The 13,505-nt window shown below is 47.2% G+C and overlaps 1 protein-coding gene across 2 annotated transcripts in view; it reads left to right on the top strand.

Moving 5' to 3' along the window:
* The window catches only part of PITPNC1 (phosphatidylinositol transfer protein cytoplasmic 1), a 249,114-nt gene that overhangs the window by 128,746 nt on the left and 106,863 nt on the right, over positions 1 to 13,505 (top strand). For both annotated transcript variants that reach the window (XM_080825997.1, XM_080825996.1), the window contains exons 3-4: positions 11,263 to 11,351; positions 12,301 to 12,308. In XM_080825997.1, coding sequence (XP_080682123.1) covers positions 11,263 to 11,351; positions 12,301 to 12,308 — 97 coding nt within the window. The remainder of the gene's footprint in view (positions 1 to 11,262; positions 11,352 to 12,300; positions 12,309 to 13,505) is intronic.

The following is a 13,505-nucleotide window of genomic DNA, read 5'->3' as shown; positions in this document are numbered from 1 at the left end:
CTGGCCTAAGGATGACTTCCGTGCAGAGACCCGTTTCTCAAGATGCTGCTTTGGCATCCTTAATGTAGAGGGTGAAAATCAAGTACTGAGCAGGAATCACCTCCGTAGAGCAAACAGGAGTGAGGGTGGTGTGAGAAAATAGAGACCTACGGGAAATTCCCCTTTTTTGGCGGATGATTGTCTTTTCCCAAATTGTTGCTGAGGGAATGTTCCGTATGTACCAGATTCAAAAAAAAAATTTTTTTTTAGAAAATTTTGTCTCTTTTATTTTTATCCTGAAACAGAGCAAGAAGTGTCCAGCTGTCTCTGTCATGTCTGTTTTCTCTGTCAAAATATATGATGTTTATTTTAAAGGAGAATAATAAACATTGGTAAGAGGGAAATTTGTTATAAATAGAATATCTGTACTTCCAGTAATAGAAACTAAAAAGATTAATGTGGACCCTCCCCCCCCCCCACCTCCTATGACAAACACAGGATGAAATATAACAATATAAAGTTGAGCTCCAAACAAAGAAAGGGAAATCCTTAGGTACGAGAAGTAAAGAGGAAACACAAACCAGAATGGAAAGCAGATGAGCTCAGGCTCAGAAAGCTGGAATATGTCAGAGCTGACATGTAGGGGGATGTCATGGACTCAGAGGGACAGGAAGTGTGGCTTTGGGCCCCTACAAAAGTGGGGCGCGGGTAGGTGAGAAGCGTGCACCAAAATCCTTCTTGACAATGGAGTACCGAGAGAGGATGGCACTCAGAGGCACTTGTTGACAGAACTACTGAAGGTTGTACTTGAAGTAAAAGGAAACTGAACCCAAGAAGGAGGGAAGGCACAAGAGGTAACAAGAAACAAGGAAGTGGGAGGGGCCTGTGGGTGGCTCTGTGCATTAAGCATCTTGAACTTGGTTGGGATAGAGCCTTGTCAGTGAGGAGCCTGCTTCTCCCTTTCCCGCAGCCCCTCTCCTCCCCTCCGCTCCTGCGCTCTTTCTTTCTCAAATAAATAAATAAAATCTTTTTTTAAAAACTGACAAACATATGGGCAACTATGAATGGGCATAGGATGTTTTAAACATACTGATAATGGGTACGTGGGGGTATATTCGTAGAATTTTGTTTGTTTATTTGTTTATTTAAAGATTTTATTTATTTGAGAGAGAGAGTGAAAGAGCACAAGGAGGGGGAGGGCCAGAGGGAGAAGCAGGCTGTCTGCTGAGCAAGAAGCCAGACAAGGGGCTCGATCCCAGGACCCTGAGATCATGACTTGAGCTGAAGGCAGATGCTTAACTAACTGAGCCACCCAGGTGCCCCTATTTGTAGAATTTAAATAATGGACAATAATACCTGTACGTGTGTTCATGCGCTCTCTCTTTTAAAAACAAAATAAAAGGGCGCCTGGGTGGCTCAGTGGGTTAAAGCCTCTGCCTTCAGCTTAGGTCATGATCTCAGGGTCCTGGGATCGAGCCCCACATCGGGCTCTATGCTCAGCAGGGAACCTGCTCCCCCCCCCCCCGCACCCGCCTGCCTCTCACCTACTTGTGATCTCTCTGTCAAATAAATAAATAAAATCTTAAAAAGGAAGGGGTGCCTGCGTGGCTCAGTGGGTTAAAGCCTCTGCCTTCGGCTCAGGTCACGATCCCAGGGTCCTGGGATCGAGCCCCGAGTCGGGCTCTCTACTCAGTGGGGAGCCTGTTTCCTCCTCTCGCTGCCTGTCTCTCTGCCTACTTGTGATCTCTGTCAAATAAATAAATAAAAATCTTTAAAAAAAAATCTTAAAAGGAAAAAAAATAAGAACAAAAAATTTAAAAAGATAGAATTTGAGGATATAATCCTAAAATTCCCAATTATTATAGCTTTATAAAAAGCCTTGATAATCTGGAAAGGCAAGTCAATTACTCAATTTTTCCAAAAATTTTTTAAAATTTAACTTTATTTATTTATTTGACAGAGAGAAACAGCGAGAGGGGGAACATAAGCAGGGGGAGTGGGAGAGGGAGAAGCAGGCTCCCTGATTCAGGGCCCGATCCCAGGACCTGACCTGAAGGCAGACACTTAACAGCTGAGCCATCCAGGTGCCCCTCCAAAATTGTTAATACAAATTTTAAGATTTGAAAGCCACCAAGTGATACGAGGAATGACTGAAGAAACCAAAGACATTTAACCTAGGAAAGCTGGGCCCAGGGTGTGTAATGGTGTGGGCAAGTGGGGAAAGAATTAGATCTGCATATTCTGAGACCCCAAAAGGAGCATTTGGACCAAGACCCAGGGGTGAGAATGCCGGGCGAAAGAGCTAGGCTCAGCTGAAGGAAGAAATGTATGTGAGTCATGTGCGAACACACTGGGGTGCCTTACGGTCAGTGACATGAGCGGAGGCACCCACTTACTGTCTGTCCTTGAGCAGATCCGAACAGCAAATAGGTGGTTAAACTGGGCATCCTTTCAGTTCCTTTTCAACCCTAATTGTCTATGCTCAAAGGAAGTTGAGGACATTATCCTGACTTACCTCCAGTATACCGAAATGAATGCCCAATGAGGCCCAGGAGAAAAGTACCTTCTGTTCCCTTTGTACAAGTCTGAACCACCATTTTATAATTTAAAAGGCTCTTGGAATATTTGTAAGAGTATGGCACATATCTTAGAACCAGGGAGATTATGGCTTCGTACAAGAAAATGAAAAAAAGGTATATGCGATAGACTATAAAATAATAAGGCAGATTTCCATAATCATAAAAGAAAACCGAATCCATTTCTTTGATAACTCATAAGTTGGAGCCACTTTGCGTCAATCATGTCCTGCGTGCACAGGGCTTGGGACTCCCGTGTTGGCAAGGCTGCTTCATAATTGAAATGCATGAAATGGGTATTTATTTATTTATTTATTTATTTTTAAGATTTTATTTATTTATTTGACAGACAGAGATCACAGGTAGGCAGAGAGAGCCCGATGTGGGGCTTGATCCCAGGACCCTGAGATCATGACCTGAGCCGAAGGCAGAGGCTTAACCCACTGAGCCACCCAGGCGCCCCGAAATGGGTATTTATTGAACCTTGCAGTGTATAACAGATTGTTCTGGTATTAGGGAGACTTCCTTAATAAATAAGACATGGCCCTTGTCTTCTGATCAGAGTAGGGTCTGGGCTGACTGGTTCTAGCGTTTGTGAATCCATCTGTCCATCTCACATGTGGTGTCAGGGAGGAAAAGCCTTCCCTCAGCCCACTTAGGTTCTGTCCTTGGGGCCTGCAAATTAAACTGAAACCGACAGATGAATGGGAGAGAAGACCAAGTTTGATTCGTCAATGTACATGGGAGCACCCAGAAATACGAGACTCAAACAGGCAAATAGAATTTAGGGCTTATATACCATTCTAATAGGGGCGGGGGAGAAAAGGCACTTCTGGAGAAACAAATGGCTTTTATGAAAAATAAACAAGAGCTTTAGGTGCATGGAGAGGAGATAGTCTTGTGACAGTGTCTGTTCAGGCAATTTCTTGGTGCTTCCTTCTCATCTCCAGTGAGAGGAGTCAGTCTTCTTTGGTTGTGAAACTCCTGGGGAGGGCATTTATGACAGTTGAATCCTTTCAGGAAGCTCTGCTTTTATGCAGATAAGCGGAGTTCAGTAAAATCATCTTCCTGCAACTGTTGATTCTCAAATGTCTTCAGCTCCAGAGAATCTGCCCCTGTGCGTGGCATCTTGCCCATCCCTTTACTGGCCGCCGGGAGGTAGGTTCTGAGAGCTGAACTGTCATTAGCTAAGATCTCCTAGTGCCCGTGTACTAATTTATGCCAAAAAATATCATTGTCCTGTGAACCTGAATTCATGAGCTGGCAAAAAGTGAGCGGAATTTCTTCCTCACATCAATCTATTTGGGAAGCCAAATCACATTTAGAGGTTGGTTTATCACTCTACTACCCAAAGCATCTGTTAGAGACTGGAGTTACTCAAAGCCTGTGTAGGCAGAACCTTCTCTCTGAGTCTGACTTGAGTGGAAAGGACATTTCTTGGAAGGGTGTGAGTGGCCCACAGAATTATGTGCAGGCTGGAGAAGGGGCAGCCATCAGGGCAGCTCCAATGGGCCAAGGGCAGCAAACAGACCGCTTCATCCCTCCACCGTCACCATAACTGCCGTGGATCGGTCCAGATTGTCCCTTTTTTTCTTTCTACCATTTATTCCAAAATCCCAACCATAAAGCATTCCACTGATGCTCCGGTCCAGGCTCTGGCTTCCTTCCCATGAGCGGGGAGAGGGACTTGAGACTGTTTTCCGAAGCGGCTGCACTTTGCATTCCCTCCAGCAGTGTTTGAAGATTCCGGTCTCTCCACACGCTCCCTGACCCTTGCTATTGTCTGTCTTTTTGATTCTAGCCATTCTCGTGGGTGTGAAGTGGCATCTCGTTTTCGGTTGGCATTTCCCTCTTGACTAATGAGCGTGGAGCACTCTTCTCGTGCGCGTTGGCCGTTCCTGTGTCTTCTTTGGAGACATGTCCACTGGGATCTTTGCCCATTTTTGAAGTGGGCATCGTGCCTTTCTAAAACACCACTCATCCTTTTGTTACTTGCCCCTCACATCCCAGGGACCATAGGGATGCTCCGTGCTCGGGGCCTCCCTTCGGCGTCTGAGATGCTGCTGGGTGCACAGGACATCTTGGCGGCTGCCTGATACGCTTGGAACGTCCCATCAGTTCTAAGACGTTGGTGCATTTGGTCATTGTCCTTGGGCCCTCGATCCAGCTCAGTTAACCAAATAACTGGTATTTCTTGGCTTGTCTTCAACAATCCCGGTTCCAACTGGCATCCAGGGAAAGAAGGCCAGGTACCGATCCATCTCTGGGATGGCGATTCTAAATACAACCCGTCGCCCAGAATCACGGGAGGATGGGGCTCTCTGTCCCCTGGCATTTTCTCTTCATCCTCGGCATCTCTTCCGATGCCTTCCCAGGAAGCCCGTGAGGGGGGAGGAAAGTAGGGGTGAGGGGGGAGGGGCATTGGAGAAAAGATGGAACCTATTTTTAGGCTTGTTTTTCAGTCATGAAGTGTCATGTTCTTCCCCACCACGGCTGCTGGATTAATTAGGCTCTGCTGGCAGCTGCCACTCAGGGAGGGTTGCCAACTTCTAACGGTGATTCCGCCTAATGCCGGAATCGATTTCCGTGAAAAAGACAACATTTCTCCTGTTATACGGCTCCTGCCTTCCAGGACCACCTCTCCTGGCCTCTGGGTCCCTGGGCAGGAGGGGGTCCAGGTTCTCTAAGCTCCAAATGGGGTTTGGCTGGACAAGTCAAGCCACCGGCTGTTTGCTCTACTTCCCAGCTCATTGGTCCAGCTCTGTGCCCGCGTTTGGGTCCTTCTCTCACGTTTCCTCTTTCTCTTCTCCCAGATCTGCCAAGCAAGTTAATCTCATTTCTTAGATCTTGCCCAGAGTAAAGAGCTCAGTGCCCAGAGCTTGTGTGGTGGCATCAGGAGAGCCCACGGCCCAGGCCACAGGTCACAGAGAAATCGTCAAAGATTTTGACCTCAAGAGCTTATTCCCTTGGTCTTTTGAAAGGATCTTAAGGTCATTACTGAATATCCAGAGCCAGCTGTTGTTCGTTCAGGAAATACCAATTGTTGCCTGCTGTGTGCCAGGCACCGTTGTAGGTGCTGGGCATGCAGCAGTGAGCAGGACAGAGATCCCTGTCCTGGGGGAGCTTACCCTCTAGTGGGGAGGGACCGTGCACAATAGCCGTAATGAGTATGAATATCAAATAGGTTAGAATATCTAGTCTTCCAGGGGCGCCCGGGTGGCTCAGTCGGTTAAGTATCCAACTCTTGATTTCCGCTCAGGTCATGATCTCAGGGTTGTGAGATCGAGTCCCGTGTCTGGCTCCTTGCTGGGCGGGGAGTTTGCAGCTTCCTTAGGATCCTCTTTCTCCCTTTGCCTCTACCCCTCCCTCCCTTTCTCTCCTGTCCTCACTCACGTGTGCTCTCTCTCTCTCGAAAAAAAAAAGGGGGGGATATTTAGTCTTACATATTCCATGTGAATATGTATTCAATTCAATAATATTAAATACATGAAATTGATTAATTTACAGTATTTTGTGTATTGGAGGAGTAGAGCATGTAAGGGACTTCTTCCCAGCGTACCTTTCAGTCCGTGCTATTCTGTTCTGTTCCCGTCTCAATCCTTAAGAACATACCAGAAGTTCTCATGCTGCCAGGATCCCCCCCTTCTGCTCCCTCATTCACCTTCTCCCATGGGAACTCCCAGGAACAGAATGTACGCCTGTTGGCTGGATCTTCAAGAGCCCAGAGCATCCAGTCAGGCACGTGCCACCTTGGTCCTGCCTCTCTCCTGACCAACGCTGTTGACACATGTGGCCTGCCCCCTCCCTGCGTGCTTCCCGGCATGTGAGCCGTGTTACCATCATGCCGTCCAAGCAGAGCCTTCCAAGAAGCGACCCAGAGGAGGCCATCTTTTCCCAGAACCCAAATGTAGACCGCTCTTCTAAGTAGGGGGAGTAGGGTGGGGTCCAAGTTCAAGGAACTCCCCATGGGCGAAGACCCAGCGGTCGTGCTTCTCACAGGTGATGCCTCTAGTCTGGAAATTCTGCCATGTAAGGAATGACATCAAGAATTGAACTAGAAGAGCAGCCAGAAAAGCCATTAAGAATAGTAAGCCAATAAATCACAGCCACTGGAGAAGAAAAGTAAAAACCTCACAGGTCACTGGGTAGATACAATTGATTATTATCAAATAATCGTCAGATGCCAGGTGTGAAACCAAAGGTCAGACCCATGGAAAATGAGGTTATAAGAGGTAGCTTAGTCCTTTTTTTAAAGTCATGTTAAGTGGGCTGACAGTATTTGAGTGAAATCACAGCACAGACGGCGGCAGCTTTCAGGGACCCCGCAGAAGAGAAAAGCCCGAGTGACAGGGGCTCGGAGGGGCTGTCTTTCTGCTGGGAATGTTTTAAATCCAAAAGATAATTGATTATAGTGCTGCATATCCTGCATGAGTTGGCGGATAGAACAGCTAAGATCAAGATGCTCGTGGAGACCATCATAATTCTGATCCCTGTTGAGAAAATGAAATTAGACTCCATTTAGACCACATTTGGCCTAATGATGTTCAGTACTTCCCAGGGCCAAAAAATATTCCCAAATGAGCATAAATTGCAGAGAGAGATTAGATATCAGGGCGAATCTGGTGATAATCTGGATAGTAAAGTGCCAGAAGCTTCTAACGGAGGGACGGTTTAGGTTTCCGTTCCGGACGCTCTTTAGGGAGTCAGTAAACACTCTTAACCTGAGACCAGTTCAGATTCTGCCTGATGGGGCCTCCTTACCCAGGCTGGTTGTAATTGAGGGAGGCCTAGGGGACACGTGAGGAGGTTGCCGTGACTATATCCACTTACGTCTGGAGCCGGGTTTCCCAATCTTGGCACTGTTAGTATTTGGAACCAGATAATTCTTTGCTGGGAGGTGGGGGGCTTTCCTGAGCATTGTAGGATCTTGAACAGCGTCTACCCGATGGATGCCAGCAGCGTCCCTGCCCCCCTTCCACGACTTCATAGTGTGACAAAAATATGACTTGGTCCCGTGTCCTCTCCTGGGGGCGGGGGGTGGCAGAAGTTGGCCTCTGCCCGGTTGAGAACCACTGCTGTAGGTTGACCAGCATCCCGGTTTGCCCAGGACTGAGGAATTTTTTTTTTTTTAAGATTTTATTTATTTATTTGACAGACAGAGATCACAAATAGGCCAAGAGGCAGGCAGAGAGAGGGGGAGGCAGGCTCCCCGCTGAGCAGGGAGCCAGATGTGGGGCTTGATCCCAGGACCCTGAGATCATGACAGTGAGCTGAAGGCAGAGGCTTAACCCACTGAGCCACCCAGGTGCCCCCTGAGGAATTTTTTTAACATGGAGGGACTTTCAGTGCAGCAAGTAGGACAGTCTCACAGAGACGGGGACGAGGTGGCCACCCGGCTGTGTCATTGACATGTTCTCTATCGTACTGACGTTTCAAAGTGAAAAACCTGATATTTGAAACATCTGTCTCTGGGGGTATTGACAAAAGCTTTTGGGAAACAGTATCATTCCCCATCAGCACGTTTTCCAATTCTGTAGTCTTCGGAGTTCTGTCCGCCTTTTTCCTTGGTGTCTGTAAAGCCTGAGCGGCGGTGACGAAGGCCATCGGGAGGTCTGGTCCCGGGCAGTGGACCAAGAGGACATGATTCAAACTGTGCCGCCATTCTGGAAGAGAGACTCTTGTCTGACACCTGGTAGTGAGTTTGAGTGACAGACTTCTCCTCAGAACTGTAGGCTGTGTGACAGTATACATCATGAAAGTGACAGCAACAGTGGGGACTCATTTAATTCCATTTTCCTTTGCAGCCCTGATAAATCGTTGCCACAGGGAAAAATAAATTTTACTTCCTCAGACAAAAACGATTTGAATAATGGTGTGCTCTGGGCGGAGTGGGGCCTGAGAGAAAGTCTGTTCATGGGCTTAAATCGTGTCCTGGAACTTGTTGCTGACGCCTCCTGCTCCTGGCCTGGTGGATGGCTTATCCTGGGTGCGTCCCCTTCCCGGACAAGCCCAGAAGAGTCACATAAAATGGTTATCAGGCATCTTGGCTGAATGGTGTGGGTTTTTTAGGGCATCTCTTTGGAAAAGGTAATTGGTTATGGGGCTGCATATCCTGCAAGGACTTGGGGGATGAGCCACGCAGAAGATTCTGGAGACGGGGGTCCTGACCGCGGACAAGCAGGAATAAAGTCTCAACATGAATGGAAAATTGCCACTGTTTCTCATCCTCCTTCCAGAAAATGCTTGTTGCCTAGGAATGTGGTTCTGCTGGGAGGCTTTTTAAGTGATAGAGGGAGTGATTTCTTGAGGGAGGGGGCCTGGGCCCCCAGAGCTCTATGGCATGAGGAGCCTACTACATCTGGGGAGGGGTGCAGTGGAGGTGGAACCCCTCCCCCAGTGTGGACCATGGGGGATGGGTCCTGATGCCTGTAGGGAGACATCACACTTAGTCTAAGCTAAGGGATGCCGAGCTTTCTTTGGGGGGAGATGCTGCAATTCTGGTTCAGTCCACTAACAGCACAAGGGACCCACTTGCCTGTGAGCAGAAGCCACATCTTCCTACACTTCCCACTGCCCAACATCGCCCTGGGCTGGGGGGCAGAAAGGAGGGAGCCCAGGAGAAGATGCGCTCATGCCCGTTACCCCCAAGCAAGCCCAACACGATCTTCCCACTCCAGATGTCAACCCTGGTTGCTGTCCAGCTCCAGCGACCAAAAGAATAAATCAAAGGTAAAAGCGATAAAAACCCATTTCAGGAAGCAGCCCCTTCCTTTTGAGCCATGGGAACACCAGGTAAACGAGCAGTTTCTGCCGAGGTGATTTTCTAGGGGTGAGACGTTCTGCCTTAGGGCCACGAGGATTGTGCTGTGGGTCATAAACCCGCCCCCTGCTCCAGCCGCCCAGCCGGCCTGAGAGCCGTGGCCTCGTCTGACACTTACCCTGCTTCCCGGGAGCTTCGAGTCCCCATTTGATTTAACCCTGATAAATGGCCCAGAGCTTTGGGTTAGGTCCGGCCAGCCGTTGGAAGCGCAGATTTGTCTTTTTAAAAGCAGGTCCTGGACACTGTCAGAAGTAATAGAAACAATCCGAGAAGACGTACAAGATACACAGTATTTTTCTGGCTCTGGTTCTCATTGAAGTTCCCTGTGCAAGAGGGCTTGGGGAATTTGGGGTTCTAGTAGCACGATGTCCCCGGTTCCTAGTGCTTTCGGCTGGGAACTCAGAAGTGCTCTGTGAAGTGATTCATTGTGGACCGGCGGCCTCCAGGAGCCGAGCCTGTGTCGTCACTGGAGGGCCTGGAGCGCTGCTAGGCCTCGGAGGCCCAGAGTCCGCTGTAGGCACTAGAAGAGGAAAGAAGTACCTTAGTAGCCTCCAGAAAGACACAGCCCGCCCGAGGCATAGCGCTGGGGGGACGTAAAATCATGCAGGCATATTTAAAGAATCTATGATCCTATGTATTTAAACGTGTTAGGGAATTCTCTGGGCCTGTACTACGCTGTAGGGTTTGTCTCTGAAGGAAGACAGAACAAAAGAGAACAAGATTTCATTAGTCTTTGGTTTACAAAAGGCTCCAGACCTGCACCCCTGGGGGTTTTCTTTGTTTTAAGAATTGGTTTTCTCCCGCTGGCTGCCCAGGCTCCTGCTTAGCTGCCCCAGCAAATGCTCCCAAGGCGGGATGGGGGGGGGGTGGATGGGGGATTGGAGAGTGTGGAGGGGTGGCTTAAGACCACACAGGTGTGTCCTCTCTCAGCCCTGGACTCCAGAAATCTGAAATCGAGGTGTTGGCGGTGTTGGCTCCTTACTGCGACTCAGAGGGAGAAGCCTGCCGTGCCTGCCCTCCCTCCTTCCCTCCCTCTGGGCTTGGGGAGTCTGCGGCATCCTTGGTGGTCCTTAGCAGTGTCTGCCTCTGTCTTCACGGGGCTTCCCCCCGCTCCCCTGCCTCTGTGTGTCCCTGTCTCCAGATCTCCCTCTTTTCTCTCCCAGGAGGACACTGGTCCCTGGAGTGAGGGCCTACACCCTAAACCCAAGGGGATTCCCCCTTTAGGTCCTTAATGACATCTTCACGAGTCCCACTGCTCAAATGAGGGTAAATTTGCAGTGCGGTGGGGGGGCGGGGTAGGACATGGATAGATCTTTGGGGGGCGACACAAGTCAACGGGCCGCAGTCATCAAGGGGCTAAATTTTGTTATTCTTCACATCTCTACAATTCTTACTGTCTGTTGCTTTAGTTCATTTTTGACACCTCACTCTTGTGGGTGGGTAAGCAGATGCCTGGTTCTACCATTTCCCTCTGTCCCCGTCGTCCGTATTAGGGCTTAAACATCCCGTCCTACCACTTCTGCCATATGACACCTAGGAGACCAAGGCCAGGCTGGCCAAACCCTCCCAGCAGGGCACCTGCCACGCACTGAAATCTCATGTCCTTGTAAATCAAATCAAAGAGGAAAAGCTAACAGTCCTATGGAAACCCCCTCCCCAACCACCAGACTGTTGTCACCTGCCTTCCCACATTTTACGAGCATATGAATAATGCACAGAGAATCGTGAACCCTGGCAAAGACCAGGGGCTTCTGGAAGGGATGACTTGTGGAGAGAGAGGCACCTAGGAGCGCCTCTGCTTTCTCTTAACAGTTGATCCGTGAGGCTCTGGGCAGAATTTTTCTAATGGTCTTTTTTTTTTTTTCTTCTCTCTTTCTTTCCTCTTAGCAAACTGCCTAGCTGGGCTAGAGCTGTTGTTCCCAAAATCTTTTATGTTACAGAAAAGGCTTGGAACTATTATCCCTACACAATTACAGGTAAGTCCTTTTTATAACTCGTATGTCACATGTAGCGATAGGACCTAGTGGTAGCCAGATTTCACTGATTTAGGGTTTATTATCCAAGTAGGGACTTGGGAGAGCCCTGTAGTATCTGCCCATCACCCTTTGCCTTCCTCCTTGTAGGTCAAGCTCTTCCTAGCTGGTAGGAATTAGGATAAACCATTCCATCTTCCTTTTTAAAGTGATTGTGGTAAATAGCTTACAAAGAAGAAAGGTGGAACTCCTCTTAGTGATAATGTGAAACAAGTTGTTTATTTTGATTTTACAGCCCCTCCCCCACAAGAGCCCCACCCCTACCCCCCCCAACCTTGACTTATAATTTATGTAAAATGTTTTATTGGGCCTCTCTGCCCCGAACTCCTTCCTTTGCAGTGGGATAATCTGATAATTTTTAGTTCACCTTCCCTCTCACACATAATGGGATGATGATAAACTCTTCGTTGATAGTGATCTAGAAACTTGGGCCCCCAAATCTAGAAGGTTTGGTTCTTGCCCTCAAACATGAAAATTCAAGATTGCACTTGAATGTCACCATAACAAGCTCTACTTAACTGGTTATAAAAGCTGCTTTTCCACTTAAAAGATTTCCTTTGTGGTTAATGAAATCTTCCACTGGAATTATTAGTCTTTAATTTTGCCTTTATAATGCCAACTCTTTGGTTTTTAATTACCCACAAACCTATAGGCTAATTGAATCTTGTCTACAGTCCTTATCTGCCCAAACCACAGAAGTATCTGCTGAAAAGTTTTCAAGAGCAGATATTTATGAAAGTTCAGTTTTTGGAATATTTCCTTCACATATTTATAACATAATTCACCAGTATTTGTTAGTTCTGCGGTTTTATATTGCATATAAGCATGATCTAAATTATCATTTTGTCTCTTTTTTCTTTTCTCTCCTGTCCAAATGAACATCTGGGACCAGAATACACAGTAAGTCTTATTTAATCATTTTTAAATATTCAGCGTAAGATGAGTGGAGTAATTGGAACTTCCCGGATACTTCTCATTTTATCCGTGTAATAAAAAAAAATAGAGGAATAACTCAGAATCAGAAATATTTAAATGTAGGCCATAACATAGTTATATATAATGCACTCACTGGCATGTTCTCATTTGTTCAAGACTATGAATGTTAATTTAAAATGCCTTGATAGTCACTTTACATAATTAACTTTTGCTTGTATTTTTAAATAGCTTGACTGCTCTACTTGTGGTGGTTCACTGTAATAGAACAGTTTCTAGAAACATGGTTTTATTAAAGTGATGATAGTAGCTACTGATGGAAGGGAGAGCTTAGGCCTATAGGCTGATCATTTATCAGAGGACCTTGTGACTAGAAAGATGTTCATTCAGATCTTTGAAAAAAAATTTTTTTAATTTAAATAATCTCTACACCCAGTGTGGGGCTCGAACTCACAACCCCAGGATCAAGCGTTGCATGCTGTGTTGACTGAGCCAATCAGACGCCCCTCATTGAGATTATTTTCCTCTGAGCTCTGGATTGGGAAGTCTTGGTGACGTGATAAAAATCATTTAATTTCTTCCTGTCCTAAGGGCCTCTAGAGTCAATACTTAACACTAGAAAAAGGGACCCTAGAGTATCATTGCGTTGTAGTATTTCCATGTGGATCGTTTTCCTCAACGGCCACCAGGTCAAGTTGTCATAACAAGACAATGGTTAACTGAGCTGTAATGGGAGTTGAGTTTTTGGTCTTAATCAGACCAGCCGAAGGAAAGAGAGGTGGTGAGAGAGAAATGGAGGAAAGTGATGCATTGTGTCCTTGGCATGAATCTGGCTAGTAGGTGCTCAATAAAGAGTTCTTGAATGGCGGAAGGAATGCCTGAGGCAAAGACAGATCATCTCAACAGAAGGGTCACTGGCTTTGGAGTCAGATAGGACTGAGTGTCCTCTGGCTCTGGCTCTTACTGCCCAAAGTTCTTAAGCAAGAACTGTCAATGGGTGTGGGGGGAGGTGGTTGGGCAGTACCACCTCCCCCCACACCCATTGCCAGTTCTTGAACTCATGCTAGTGTGTGACCACGTTCTCACCTGTGCTTTGCAAAATGAGGAAAATGGGAATAGTATCCCAAGTTGTGCATGAAACTAAATTTATTTCACTTAACGTTT

Source organism: Martes martes, assembly GCF_963455335.1.
Source record: "Martes martes genome assembly, chromosome: 16".
Lineage (NCBI taxonomy): Eukaryota > Metazoa > Chordata > Mammalia > Carnivora > Mustelidae > Martes > Martes martes.
This window is presented reverse-complemented; position numbering and strand designations above follow the sequence as displayed.